At 51.5% G+C, this 14,429-nt stretch overlaps 3 protein-coding genes across 3 annotated transcripts in view; 2 read left to right on the forward strand and 1 right to left on the reverse strand.

The window, feature by feature from the left end:
* Positions 1-794: 794 nt before the first annotated feature.
* On the forward strand, positions 795-3,477 carry BDW43DRAFT_131513 (uncharacterized protein). Its single transcript, XM_032038190.1, has 7 exons — positions 795-925; positions 1,120-1,226; positions 1,288-1,623; positions 1,676-2,116; positions 2,166-2,425; positions 2,477-3,010; positions 3,068-3,477. Exons 2-7 carry the CDS (start codon positions 1,174-1,176, stop codon positions 3,247-3,249), a joined length of 1,806 nt encoding a protein of 601 aa, XP_031898860.1. The 5' UTR covers positions 795-925; positions 1,120-1,173; the 3' UTR covers positions 3,250-3,477.
* A 1,806-nt stretch (positions 3,478-5,283) lies between these two features.
* optB (small oligopeptide transporter, OPT family) lies at positions 5,284-8,056 on the forward strand. Its single transcript, XM_032038191.1, has one exon. The coding sequence runs from the start codon at positions 5,431-5,433 to the stop codon at positions 7,792-7,794; it is 2,364 nt and encodes a 787-aa protein (XP_031898861.1). The 5' UTR covers positions 5,284-5,430; the 3' UTR covers positions 7,795-8,056.
* A 171-nt stretch (positions 8,057-8,227) lies between these two features.
* Positions 8,228-14,429, reverse strand: part of BDW43DRAFT_301433 (cytochrome P450-domain-containing protein) — a gene marked incomplete at both ends in the record, with an annotated part of 10,165 nt that continues 3,963 nt past the window's right edge. The window contains 5 exons of the mRNA XM_032045044.1: positions 8,228-8,669; positions 8,762-9,565; positions 9,735-10,066; positions 11,136-12,713; positions 12,768-13,574. Of these exons, the coding sequence (XP_031898862.1) occupies positions 8,228-8,669; positions 8,762-9,565; positions 9,735-10,066; positions 11,136-12,713; positions 12,768-13,574 (3,963 nt within the window). The remainder of the gene's footprint in view (positions 8,670-8,761; positions 9,566-9,734; positions 10,067-11,135; positions 12,714-12,767; positions 13,575-14,429) is intronic.

A 14,429-nucleotide genomic window follows, 5' to 3' on the forward strand; every position in this document is an offset into this window, starting at 1 on the left:
CTACGAAGTTACCCTTTCTATTCTATTAGTTGGTAGGGTAGCTTAGACACACTGCACCTTTTAGTTGGAAAATATCTTCTCTCTTTTTGGTTTTATTTCTTAATTTTCTTGCATTTGGTACGCTCGCTAGTCGGTTTTTCCTTGAATATCTATCATGAGTGCGGAGCGTCAAAATGATCGGACTTGGAAAATATATATAAGTAGACATTGTCATATGTTAATCTTTATACACCAAAGCTCCCTAGAGACGAACTACACTACTCAATGGGCAGGATTGTAGCTTAAATAATCAAATTAAAATTGGCCATGATAGATCTAGTAGAAATGAATAGTAGCGAGTGTTGAAAGTGACTAGTCGTAACTAAGTCAATGCATGAGGGCAAAGGTATTAGCCGGGACCGGTCCTTAGACCAATTATGGGCCGGCAAGGCCCGATAAGGCAGGCCGGTTCCGGAATACTCTAAACAGCAGGTGATCTCCGATGTAGGATTCAATTTCATCTTCGAATTGTATAATGAAAACCATTCCATGTCTGGGCATATTCGATCAATCTAACCTGGATAGGTGATTAGTATAAAATGCCAGGTGCCTATGGGTGATGGCGTTGGACTATCCTGTAAACCAGCAAGGGTCATCGCTATTCGCTGGGGACCCTCTCTATGCAAGTATGGAGGGTTGTTAGAAGCTCAGGTACGGTTTTCGCCAGGCTAGAGTCTATAGACTACTGTTTCTAATTGCAGCGTGGCCGTTTGTTTGCTTTGTCCTATAGTCCGAGATCCAGTGATATCCCGGAGATAATGGCGCTATCTCCGCCCCGTCTTCAACTTCATTTCGACCGCCGACAGCATCAGCATCTTCCTCTCCACGCTGCTGCTTTTACCATGTAGATGAGTTGCTGAAGAATGGATGATCAAGGCGATACACCGTAAGTTGCGCCCTAAGGTGCAAAATTGCGATGATTCCCTTACTCACGTATCGACCGGAAAGCCCACCGAAACGGGGGAAGAAAGCCTGCACCGAGTGCCGGCAGCAAAAGGCGGGTCATTTCCGTGCCATACGAGATAGAGCTATGGATTGCAGAATAATACGAGACGTTCTTGCTAACTTCAATATCTGTAGGCCAAATGTGATGCCTATCTAAATCCCGATCGGCCATGCACTAGGTGCCTCAAGATGAAAGTACAGTGCATCATTTCGGATCCATTTCGGAGAGAGCACAAACGCCGGTGAGTTGAACCAGCTATTGTGCCCATTGCCTAGAGTCTAAGCATGAACTAACAGAAGCAGGAAACTGTCTGAACTGGAACAGGAAACAGATGAGTTGCGTCGGAGATTGAGATCGTCCCACAGTACTCACCCTCAGTACTCACCTATCGACATGCTGACGGCTGCCGCGGAGCTGGGCGCGCATCAACCAGGGAACGAAGGGGCTGTGCACTTAACACCTCAGTCACAGTCATCCCCGGTCCCCTACCCCCCGACGACAGTACCTTCCGTCTCCCTCGGACCGCCCGCGGCACGAGTGGAATATGCTTCAGGGGAGCGGCCTTCGGATCCTACTGTGTCACGTACTCTAGACGGGGTAGAAGTCACGGGTGAGGAAATAGATGAGATTTTCCAATTGTGCACATGTATTCCAACGAGAACCTTTGTTATCGCTGCTAACAAGACCCAGGTTCTTTGATCATTACGCTCAGTTTCTTCCCATCCTCGACCCATTGACCACCCCTAACGCATACTATGCGCAGTGTCCGTTTCTATTTTGGGCTGTTATCGGGGCTGCATGCAGGACGTACCCCAGAAACCCGACATTGCTGACCGCACTTGCACGAAGCATTACAGACATGGCATTGCTTTCACTCGCGTCAGCCTCAGCCCCATGGCATATAATACAGGGCTTGTTGCTCTTTCTCACATGGCCAATGCCGAAGGATAACACAAAGCCTGAACTAACCTTTCCACTAAGTGGAAGTATGCTGCACATTGCTATGCAGAACGGACTGCATATTCCCATGTCGAGTCACGAGTTCACCAAGAAAAGGATTCCGGCTCCATCTGAAGCGGAATTGATCCGACGATCTGAGCTCTGGGCGCGCTGCGTCATCGTGTACCAACGGTAAGGTGCAAGTAGCCACATTTGCTTGTTAGATGCTAAGAGATCGTAGCGCTTGCATTATAAAGGGGCACCCGCCTCGTTCCTTTATGGAGCTGGAGCAGGACTTCGGGCTGCGCGAGGTGTTAATTCAGAAGTTAACGCCGTCGCTGGTCCTAGAGAGGAAGTGCCAGGAGCTGGTTGCTCGTTGCAGTGCGGCCGTGCTAGAAGTTGGAGTACGAACGATGTCTCTAGAGCAAGAAAGAGCCTTAGATATAGTCTTACGTACATTCGAGACACAAGTCACTGATTTAGAGGCGGGGACATGTCTAAGTAATACCAGTCTGCCCCAAGGTGAGGCGAGAGACGCTCATTTTCATCTAGCATATGACCGATTTCAGACGAAGACCTGTTGCTTGAGCATCCAAATACTTCACTTTTTCAAAACCCAGACGTTATACTCAACAAATTGCCTTGGACGCCTCCTCAATACGGCCTGTTCAGCTGTCGAGTGTGTGCAGGATTTGAACCGAGAGGCTATAAGCCTCGCGGCAACTCCTCTGGAGGTATACTTTGGGATGCTTCTCGCCTCGGTAACTCTCTTGCGCATACATAAAGGCGCTCCAATGCCAGGCTTGGATCTGGAAAAGGCCCGGTCGCGTTTCTTTGCGGCAATTAACCTCCTTAAACAGATGTCTGTCCAAAACAACGATGGCGCGGCGAAAACGGTTCTTGTCCTAAACCAACTGTGGAATAGCACCAGGGCGTTCCGCAAGTCCGATGGGAGTGATTTCACCACGCTTCGGATCCGCAGCCGATTGATGCTCAGTCCTGTGGCGGATGCAGTGTGGTGGTGGCGGGAAGAGTATGACCCTCAGTTTCGGTCAGGGGGCCACACCCAGGGAAACATGCCGGATGGTATGTTTTCTTACTACCTCAGACATCTTATCAGGTTGAAGCTTATCATCGGTATAGGCGTCGATATCAATCGAGATAACATGGCGACCGCACCGATTGGTCTGACGGAGCGCCCCGAGCCCATTCTCTTCAATGACCAATTCCTTGCGGATTTTGAATGGGCTTTAGTAGACGACGAGCTTTTTCCTTCGACAGAACCGTATGGTTCAGGTTGGTCATCTGTAGGTGCCCCCATGTAACACTGACAGAACCTTAAGTTGGTGCCATTTAGTTAGACTGCATAAGGGCAGCCCAATCTCAGGCCATGGCGCAGGCGGTTCTCTACTACTTCGTTAAACGTGGCAAGATTCACTCTCCAGGCATTGACTGTCTCCGCATTATGCTTCCAATGATACCTTCAATAGTAACAATGGCATGCGTGTGGTTGATGGTTCCAGCCCGTAGCACACTCAGTCCGCATGGATGATGCCATCCACATAGCATAGCCAATCAACATTATTCCTGTCGTTCTAAATTCGCCGTTTTACATAATGATAATAGAGGAGATGAGACAGGAAATGGTGTCACGGACGACCTTGATCCGACATCCGACGGTATCCATTTGCCATGTGGCCTTGCGCCCAAGGGACAGTCACGTAGAACGAGTCCAGAGATCAAGAATATATTGGGGTCACTAGCTGCAGGGCGGCCCAGCATGCCTATTCGTCCATCAATTTCACCCAAGTGGGTGCTAAGAGGACCCATTATTCCTTTTTTTTTTTTTTTAACACACTTTGAACAAAGGAGCAAAGGAATGGAGAGCAAGCTTACGGAACGCTATTACTTCACACCGCGTCCGTGCGAAGGGCAAGGCATATCTCACGCCAACTCCGTCGTCTATGGGATTATCTGGTCCTGTTGTACTGAGTACCGGGTGGATCAGACGAGACGAAGCACACCTAGCATTGCCGAAGATGCTAAGTACGGGAACAATGGTTCCTGTGGCATGATTCCAATCTGAATTCCAAGCTTGGATGACCGGTGTTGAAAATTTCTGTCAACCATTTGAGGGTTCATGATGGGAGGGGAGGACCGAACTGGCCAAGATAGGCAAGACATTGGGTGCCAGATAAGCCAAAATTTGGCCCACGTTACATCGTCCAATCGTGCCCGCAGTTGGGGTTCAAGCATTTTCCGTTAGTGGGAAAGAGGAATTGGTTCCACCATTGCCTTATCATTGAAGCTAAGACGGAGTAAACTTTCAGAAGCGGTTAGGGCCATGGCCGCAATACGTCCGACGATTTGCCATTCCTGTTTTATCCGAGGCTTGATTTATCAACCAACAACTCTGGGTTGTATAGAACCCCGCTCAGCATATGGTCCAAGACGGCGCTAAAAGAGGCCGCGAGACTGGTCACGCACACGATTGATCGAATGATATCGCTTGAGGTGGCATTCTTGGGATGTGGTGTGTTCCGCTTGCTTATCAGAAACAAACTTGTGCGGTTGGAAGCGTCTGAGACTCGGTGTATCAACAAGGCCTTAGCCACTCAGAAAGGGGAATACAGGTTCAACCCCCACCCTTCCTTAGTGCAGGAATCTCAATGCTTATTACCCCAGATACGGTCCGGACGCCCGACGCATTTGGCGACTACTCATTCCAATCACTCGCTGATCTAGCCTTTTATCTATCTAGCGCGGATTCCGGTGAAACATCCATAGATTATGCCATTCGTCGGCGCACATAGGAACGCCACCCTTAGTAGACCACTCACTGGGCTTATCAGCTTGGGGGCGTCAGCCAAACAACGCCGATCCGCAGAGATTTCGGTCCATGACGCCTCTGGGTAGCAAATTCAACTTCTCAAACGCGGGGAGATTTCTCACAGCGTTGATCTCAAGGCACTCAGGAGGTTGCGGTCCATGTCAGATTGGCGAAAGAATCTTCTGGAAGCGATTGGCGATGATCGGAAAGCGTTCTCTCTTCCTGGGAAGAATCTCCACAGTTCTAGGTCTTGCCTAACCCAGATATGGTTCCTTGAAGCTAGCCTCCTGGTAGGGAAAACCATGGTCTCTCGGCTAGGGTTACTTCGGATCATGCCTAGCCATTTAGGCGTTTGGAGGCGGCTTGATAGCGGGGGTCTCATTTCCAATTTAATTAATTTGTCCTTTCATGGACGATAAGATGCCGGGCTACCATCGGGCATATCTGATGTCTCCCCTTTTATGCTCGTGAGGAGTGGAATGCCGTTATCTCGTCTATATATGAAGTGAACTTCCTTCGGCTCCGTCACTTTTTCTTCTCATCGCCATCACTCCCTTAGCGGGCCACCACCTCTTTTCTTCCCGTCCCTTTCTAAATGGTCAGCGCAACCACGGCCATCCCCCAATCCTAACGCGCTCGGCTCCAGTGGTGTCGTCTCTCTTTCTCACGCACCACGATGGAGAAAGTGTCTGAGCCCACGGTGGCCGTGTCCACCGGATCGGCAATTGATGAAACAGCTCCGGATGAGGCTATCTCGCATCTGAAACAACTGAAGAAGGAGCATAAATGGGATCCCAACTTGCCTGAAGAGATCGCCGATGATCTCGACGACGTGTTGAACACTCAAGATGGCAAAGTTGGGGTGGAAACTGCGAACGAGCTTCTCGAGAACTCTCCATACCCAGAAGTACGTTCTGCCGTACCAAACATTGATGAAGGTGGCCATACCAATACCATCCGTGCCTGGGTGATTGGCCTGGTCCTAGCAACCGTTGCGTCGGCAATGAACATGCTGTTCTCTCTGCGTCAGCCATACATTGTCATTCCTTCGTATGTCGTCCAGGTTGTGGCCTACCCAATTGGAGTAGCATGGGCCATGCTACTGCCAAACAAAGTATATAGCATTTTTGGCGTCAAGTTCAACTTGAACCCGGGCCCTTTTAGCAAAAAGGAACATGCTATTTCGGTCCTCATGGCTAATGCTTCCTTCGGAGGTGGCACCGCCTATGCTACCGACATCATCGTGGCCCAACGAGCTTTCTATAAGCAGCGATTTGGATGGGGCTATGAGCTTCTCCTGTGTATCTCCACGCAGATGCTGGGATTTGGTTTCGCCGGCTTTTTTCACCGGTTCCTGGTCGCCCCTGCCTCCATGATTTGGCCCTCAACCCTCATCAACACATCCATATTTAGCGCGCTGCATGATCGCACTGTCCCTGACCCACGAAAGGTCGCCGGTTGGACGATTGGCAGGTATCGCATGTTCTTGTATTGCTTAGTAGGGTCTTTCGTGTGGTACTGGTTCCCCGGATATATTGCTCCGTTCCTCAGCGTCTTCGCGTGGGTGACATGGATCAAGCCACAAAGCCCTGTCGTCAATCAACTCTTCGGTGGTTGGACCGGCTTGTCTTTCCTACCTATCACCTTTGACTGGACTCAGATCTCTGGATTCAATTTCAGTCCCCTCATCTCGCCGTGGCATGCTCACGCGAACACCCTGATCGGCATGGTGGTTTTCTACTGGATTTGCACTTGCGGTCTGCATTATAGCAATGCCTACTGGTTCAAGCACCTGCCCATCAGTGATTCCAGCAGCTACGATAACATGGCAGAGGCATACAATGTCTCTAGAATCCTGACCCCAGACTTCACGTTCGACGAAGCCAAATACAAGGAATATTCACCACTCTTTCTGTCGACTACATTTGCTTTGAGTTACGGATTGAGTTTCGCTGGCGTTCTTGCTGTCCTGCTGCATGCGATCCTCTTCCACGGTGGCGAGATCATGGCCCGCCTCCGCAACTTTGGCAAAGCCGAGGAAGATATCCACGCCCGCCTGATGTCCCGATTCAAGCCCGTGCCCCTCTGGTGGTATGCTGTACTTTTCCTGAGCATGATGGGCATTGCTCTTGGTGTGTCGCTGGGATATCCCACCCATTTGAGTTGGTGGGCCTTCTTTGTGGCCTTGATCATGGCCATCGTGTGGACTCTGCCTGTTGGGATTGTGCAGGCAGCCACCAACATCCAACTCGGACTCAACGTCTTAACAGAGTTTGTGATCGGCTACATGCAGCCCGGAAAGCCAATGGCCATGATGCTTTTCAAGACCTTCGGTTACATCTCCATGTCCCAGGGATTATACTTCTGCCAGGACATGAAGCTAGGTCACTACATGAAAATCCCACCGCGAATTACCTTTGCCGCCCAGATGATTGCGACCCTTTGGACATCGATCGTCCAAATTGCGGTCATGAATTGGGCTCTGGGATCTATCGAGGGGGTCTGTGACAAAGATCAGCCCAACCATTACAGCTGTCCCAACGGTCGTGTGTTCTTCAACGCCTCTGTTATCTGGGGCGTCATCGGTCCCGCGCGCATGTTCTCGCCCGGTCAGCTCTACTCGGGCCTGATGTGGTTCTGGCTCGCTGGCGCTGTCTTGCCCGTTGCTATCTACCTCGGTGCCCGTATCTGGCCCCGCAGCAAAATCCGCTATCTCAGCGCGCCCCTGATCTTCACAGGTGCTGGCTTGATTCCCCCCGCCACGCCGCTCAACTACCTCAGTTGGACTGTTGTCGGTTTCATCTTCAATAAGTGGATCCGCAGCCGCTGGCGCGGCTGGTGGATGCAGTACAACTACGTCCTGTCTGCCGGCCTGGACGTGGGTCTTACACTATCCACGATCGTCATCTTCCTCACCCTACAACTCACCAATACCCCATTCCCGGACTGGTGGGGCACCCGTATTGCTAAAGACACCATGGATGCTGCCGGCAATGCTATCGAAATTACTGGGAAGAAGTTCGGTCCGGCGACGTGGTAATCATGGTTCTTGCCTTGTTGGTTGGAGATGGAGAGGAAGTAACTTAATGTATCTATTTTGTCGCCGCAATTCTGGGGCCATGCGGCCACGAAGAATGCGGCCCTGCGTCCCGCATGTAATGAATTATGTCACGGCTCGGGTGATGTCGATGTAGTATCGTGCATTATAGCGATTCGACTCGGTAGATAGATAATGTATTCAACATGGTTGAGATTTCAATAAGACAATAGTAAAACAGTCTCAGCATAGATGCCAACGAACAGGGAGTAATGAAGCATAATGAAGTGGATAAAAAGCATATGTACATACACAGTCAGGATCGTCTCAAATGGGAGGGTAGAGTACCCCTCGCCCGGCCTAGACGATTTATCTCATTCCACCCAAGGTTCCATTCCATACCAGATCCACCTACGTTCCCAACCATCCCTGCAATCTAACCAAGAGTCCTCCTCTTCATCCCCACCATCAGCCCCAAGGGCTTCCGCAGGAACCCCTCCCTCGTCTCCATCGGCCCATCCTGCTGAATGACAAAATCAAACAACCGGAACACCGTGCCACAGATCACAAGCAGCTCCATCTCCGCCACATTGCGGCCCACACAGGCCCTGGGTCCGGTGCTGAAGGGAATGAACGCCGCCTTCTGGCGCGCCGTAAGACGAGCTGGATCCCAGCGCTCAGGGACGAACTGCTCCGCATCCGGACCCCAGATCTCCTTCGACCGATGGATCGTATAGCTAGGAACGGACAGCACATCCCCGGGGTAGAACGTATGGCCCGAGATCGTAACAGGGGGGTTACCAGCGGGGATCTCGCGAGGCAGACCCATAGCACTGGTACTATGAATGCGCATGGTTTCCCAAATAACCCATTGCAAACTGTTAAACCCCTCTCCGTCAGCACCCAACGTCATCCACCAACACAAAAAGGGTAAAAGGAAGGGGGAAAAGGGGGAAAAAAAATCACATACTAAGGAATGTCCTTTACCATCCCATAATCCGGAACCTCCACATCCCGCGGGATAGCCCCATCAAGCACCTCATGCAACCTCTCCACGACCCCCTCCGTCGTCAAACACCAATATAAGATCGCACAAGAGGTATTACTCGTTGTATCGGACCCCGCAATAAGCTGCGTCAAGGCCTCCGCCGTCAACTCCTCCCTGCCAAGCTTCTCCCCAGCCCCATCCCGTCCTTCCATCAACCTCGCCAACAGATCCACCCGCGTATTCCCCTCCATAACCTCCGGCCTAAGCCGCTCATTCACCCGCGCGACCGCAATCCCCGCCAAATGCTCAACAGCCTCCAACCCCTCCTTGAAAAACCGATCCGGAATCCACTTCGCCCACTTAATCAACCCCGGACACGCCCCCAGCGTCGCGCTCACCTCCCCCCGCCGATTCAACACCTCAACCGCCCGCACATACTTCGGCTTGTCGTCCGGACACTTCCGCATCTCGGCGATATCTTGCCCCTTCTCCAGCATGCCGAAGGGGGCGCCGAAGGCTAGGTCCCCGATGATGTCGAAGGCGAGGTAATTGAACCAGTTTAGGGCGTCGAGGGTCGCGTAGCCGTTAGCTTGGGAAGTGGTGGAGGCGAGACGGGTCCATTGGCGCACGAAGAGCTCGATGTTGGAGTGGATGTATTGTTCGAATTGGCCGATGGATTTTGTGGAAAAGGTATGGCTGACTGTTTTGCGTTTTCGGGTGTGTTCGGCGCGGGAGCGCGTGTTGAAGAGGCCGCGGCGGATGGAGACGAAGGCGTCGTAGAAGTCGCTGTTTTATTTTATTAGTATATCTATATCTATATCTATATCTATATATATATCATATTTTATGTAGTGGGGGAATCGGAGTTGTTGGGGTTTAGGTTTGGGGGTGGCTTGTTGTATATATAGTGTGTTTTATTTTCATTGGTTGAGATTGATATGACATGTATACGTACGCTTTTAAGAATCCATTTCCGTGGCCGTAAACCGCTTGGATGGCTTCATCGTCGGCGATGGAGATGTGTCGTGGTGCGATGCGAACGAGTTTACCACGCTTCTTGTGCTCTTCGTCGACGACCAGGAACCGTTTGCCGTGGCGGGCCTGCAGCATCAGCCACAGGTTGGAGAAGGCCGCGAAACCCGGTGACGGGATATCCCGTAGGCGCCATAGCTGTAGGTAGGGTGCAACGTAGTAGGTGACGAAGGCGGCGACCAGGAAGTAAACGGCGCCGGTGGGCGACAGTAGGAAGTCGGCGATCATAGCCGCGAGTGGTTGTAAAGGAATTGGCTAGAAAGGGTGAGACATTGGCATATTAGGAAAAGGATTCCACTAAGAGAAGATATGAACGTGGTGGGGAATGAAAGAAAACGGTGCCACTAACCCGTTCTTGGTGTTGCCCTAATCACTTCAATGCCTGCAGAACAAAAGTGACTGAAGAATGAGGATAGAAGTGAATAACCAGCGATATAAAACCAAAATGATTGAATAAGGGTGGAGGGGGGAATATTGAAATAAGCGAAGTGAATCAAATAATCCTCATATCAATGTATATTTCATTGAACTATCTATGCTAACTTGCTGATATTTATGGGTCCGGCCAGCCCAAGACCTTCCCCGAGGCTATCCAGCCGACGGATCTAAGAGTCGGGAAGTCTGGGGTTTACTCCCTCGTCTCTTGGAGCCGATACTTTCCCCCGATCGACTTCCCCCACCCCGCTTTGGCTTTTCTCGGCTAAAGCCACGAGAGATGATCGCCCGCGGTCCTCCGTCTATGGTTCTTTCCAGTCAATGACTGGCGAGGAAAGGGTTGTTTAGCTTTGAGCCAAGCTAATGTTTTTGAACGCTACCTTTGCCTCGCTGTTGATTGGCCACCGGTCATGTGCCATCTGAGTACCCTATAACCTTCAGCTCATTTATACTGGGCAAACAGCATGGAACAACCTTCAACCACTCTTTGTACCAATAGCTGAGCGTTTGGTGGCGTCATGCACGGAAGACAGATAGTACGTACTCCCCTGGCTCTCGGGTCGGGACTTGGACTGCAAAACTCGGCATTTCCACGACCATTTATATGCAATGCTTCTAGTGATGTATATATACAGGTGTCAATTCATGACAGGTCATACTAGATCCCATACATGTCTCTGAATACGAAGCGCCTGGTCTTCCTTCTGACACATCGAAACCGAGTATTTACTGAGGGCCATTGTGTCGGTTGTATGCTCATGCAATGTATTCGGTGCAGGTGACGCACCAGCGGAATATACTATCCCGTTATGTATATGTACAAATCTACTACCCCTCCCCATATATACCACAAAAGCCGCACATATTCCTACCATCGATCCCCTTCCACACGATACAATCCGCTCTTCCGCTTCTCCGCCTCCCATCGCTCGACCCACGCCTTCATTCGTTCGCGACTTTTCCGACTGCCGACGTTCACCGTGGGGATCACCCGTCCGATCCGTAGCGCACAGCAGAACATCGTCAACTCTCGGAACGAACTATGTTCGCTGTACGGCACCCCAAAGCACGCGCTTTCCCGCGTACTCCCGCGTTGAGGTGCCAAGTCGCCCGCCGTGAAAGGCGTCTTCCAATGCGAAGAGTGTAACACCGTCGAGACGGGCGGGTTATCCAGCATCCTCCCAGTGGGTGGGCGGTATGTCCATCCGGTCGGACGAAATCCTACCACGCGTGTAAAGTGCGGTTTCATCGAATCCAGGTAGTCGGCCAGCGTCTCGGCGCGAATCTCAAAGAGCGTCTGCATATGCACCTGAGCCCCCACAGGGTCGTCCGTTAATAATGAAGAGAGCTCGGGATCCTCTAGGCAGGCGCACACCCGTTGCTTGGCCGCAGTGGCATAGATCTTGCTCTTCAAGGCCCGGGCAATGGCCAGGCATATGCGCTCTTTACCAATACTATATGTTCCGATGACGACTAGCAACCGACCCTGCGGGCGGGATGATGGCTGGTCCTGTGATTTGCCCGCACCCGTCATAGAGTTGAAAAACTTTTTCATGATGCTCCCGCCCCCATTGTTCGCTTTTGCCGACTGCCACGGGGCAGGGCCCTCATCCTCCCCGTTGTCAAGGCTGACGCAGAGATCCGCGCAGGCTTCGATGACATCTATTTGGCTGGGGAATGAATATTTAGGGTTGAGGTAGGTGGTGTCTAAATAGCACACGTCGATGCGCTGCTGCCGTTTCTGGCCGGTAGCGGAGTCGGCGATCTCGGGACGGAGAAGGGCGTGTTGCACATGGGCCGGAGATGCTCGAAAGTCACCACAATGGAGAACACGTTGGACCCTTTTAGACGGACTGGATCCCATGGTCTTTTCAAATAGAAATAAAGCGCTTCCGGGGCAGTGATTAGCCTCGATCAAAGTCACTTTCACCCCACCGGTACTAGGAACCTCCGTTGTCTTCTCAAACTCTAGATCTACCACCCATCGCGGGTCCACCTTGAGCTGTTGGCGGACCAGATTGCCTGTAGCTTTACTGCAGTAAATGGGACCATGACGCCAAGAGCCCGTCAGGCCTATGTAATGGTCACTATGGAAATGACTTAGGAAGTAGGCGTTGCATCCTTCCACTGCTCCGTAACGAAAGGCATCCACGCATATGGAAAATCCCGGAATGATCTTGTAAAATGGACAAGTTCGTTGATAAGCTTGCTTGCCCCGAGACTTAACCTCACTGGCTGCAGCCACCGTCCATGCCGTATCTTCGGCGTTACCTGCCATAAGCTTTGAGAAGGCTGAAGCGGTTTTCGACGCGCCCGAGGAGTACGGATCGCTTTGCGCGGGTCTTGCGATAGAAGCGAGCTCTGCGCGAGTCAGCGCCTTCGGGGGGGTGTCAGGCTTTGCCTTTGGCTTTGGCAGGACAGTGACAGGCTTTCCATCAAGGCAGTCATTGACATGTACCGACACGTCCTACTTTACTATTAGCCAGACTCGTTCAGGTTTCATGCAAAAAGAGTGCCCTACGACTTCACTCAAGCCTACCAACTCAACCTGACAGATGGGACAAACTGGCGCACTCCCACCAGGATCCACGTCGCATTCCTCTATAGCCGAAAGATCATTCGAGTCGTCGAAACCGAAAACCGCATACCGGACCCCCTCTTCGTCTTCGTTTTCTAAGTCTAAGAGTTCTTCCTCTCTGAATTCATCCCCTTCTAATTCGTCAAAATTCGCAAATTCATCATCTTCGATATGGCTCGTGGCTTCTCTTACCAATGGTGGTACGGCGACGTCGGAAGCGCGATCCTGATCTTTCCGGTCATCATCCCCAAGTCCAACGTTCCCCGCCACCGTGGGCTCATCACCAAAACCCCCAAACGCCCCCAAGTCCTCCTCACTATCCGACTCATCAATAAACGGACCGCTAACCTGCTTCGACTTAACTGGAGCACGAGTGGCCGCCGCCACCACCTTCCTTTCCACCTCACCCTCTCTCGAGTGAGAGTCATCCCCAACCCTCCGCTTCTTAACCGCCGACCCATTCTCATTAAACCTCCCCTCATCCTCCCCCTCCCCCGTGAAATCCCCCTTCTCCTCCCAGATATCATCCGGCGTCTGAGACCGCGACCGCGGAGACGTACTCGGATCTACCAACACCACCTTCGCCCCATTCTTCTCATCCAAGAACAATCCCCCGCCACCAGTACTCTTCGAGCTATCGTCCCGCCGCAGCGATGGCGTAGAGGCCCCACTACTAGTCCGCTCTATCTTCGTCGCAAACTGCGTAATCCTCGGCTGTCGGGACGTGGGCTTAGGCGGACCATCGGCCTTCTGGAAGAAGTTAAGCAGACTGCTGTTTCGTTTCGTGGAGGTTGGCTGTTTGGACTTGAATGAGGGCCGCGAGGGCGTTGAGGCCTTCTTGGGGAATGGGCCTGCCATATTATATTCTGATGGTGGATGTGAGGTGAGGGCGAGGGGCAAATTGTAGTCGGCCGGATATGGTATCCGGTTCGTTTGATATAGCTTGGATCTCGAATGTGATTTATATATTCATTATGCGTAGATGCTCGAATCTGGACAAAATCCCCGTCTATCTAGTCGTAAGCAAGTCGAATAGACGAAAAGTAGAAGAAGACGAGCGACACAAGCGTGGCGCGGCGCGGAAAGGGATTGCCGCGTCGCGAGATCACGTGTCACTATTACCGATTTACCTCTACGATATCATTTCCCGTCGGTGCGATAGAAGTATATTTGATTTTGTAGAGCACCGGCCCAGTAAGCCGCGCCTTGTATATTAAGATACAGCCTAATGCGGTCCAGGGAGGGCACCAGCTCCATTCGACGTGGACAGAGCGATCAGAACCCCCCCCGCCCCCCACAATTTACTCCGTAGAATCCCTCATTCTGGGCCCGCGCCCTGCCTTTCATAGAAATAATATCCAATATCTCCACAGCCTAGAACTGTATTCGTAGCTAGGATGTGTGGGCAATCATACACGTAGACAATTCGTTCCGGGCACGCAGTCGCGACATCGCATCGTAAGGAATTAAATTGGCATAGTTGGTTTTTTTTTCTTGTTTACAAGATATTAACGTCAATCACCGGGCTTTTCCGGCTTGGTTTGCTGCCTCTTTTTTTTTTGAAGAAATATCAGTAAGGGTTTGTTAATGAGAGGGCAGGGGGGG

The sequence above is a fragment of the Aspergillus alliaceus genome, assembly GCF_009176365.1.
Source record: "Aspergillus alliaceus strain CBS 536.65 unplaced genomic scaffold BDW43scaffold_31, whole genome shotgun sequence".
In the NCBI taxonomy this organism is placed as follows: Eukaryota; Fungi; Ascomycota; class Eurotiomycetes; order Eurotiales; family Aspergillaceae; genus Aspergillus; species Aspergillus alliaceus.

Bases quoted from the DNA above. Each gene is read 5' to 3' on its own strand.
- BDW43DRAFT_131513 (XM_032038190.1), top strand. From the start codon at position 1,174: ATGAAAGTACAGTGCATCATTTCGGATCCATTTCGGAGAGAGCACAAA. The intron at 1,227-1,287 runs GTGAGTTGAACC...TAACAGAAGCAG, and splicing joins CGGAGAGAGCACAAACGCCG to GAAACTGTCTGAACTGGAAC. The intron at 2,426-2,476 runs GTAATACCAGTC...ATTTTCATCTAG, and splicing joins AGAGGCGGGGACATGTCTAA to CATATGACCGATTTCAGACG.
- optB (XM_032038191.1), top strand. From the start codon at position 5,431: ATGGAGAAAGTGTCTGAGCCCACGGTGGCCGTGTCCACCGGATCGGCA.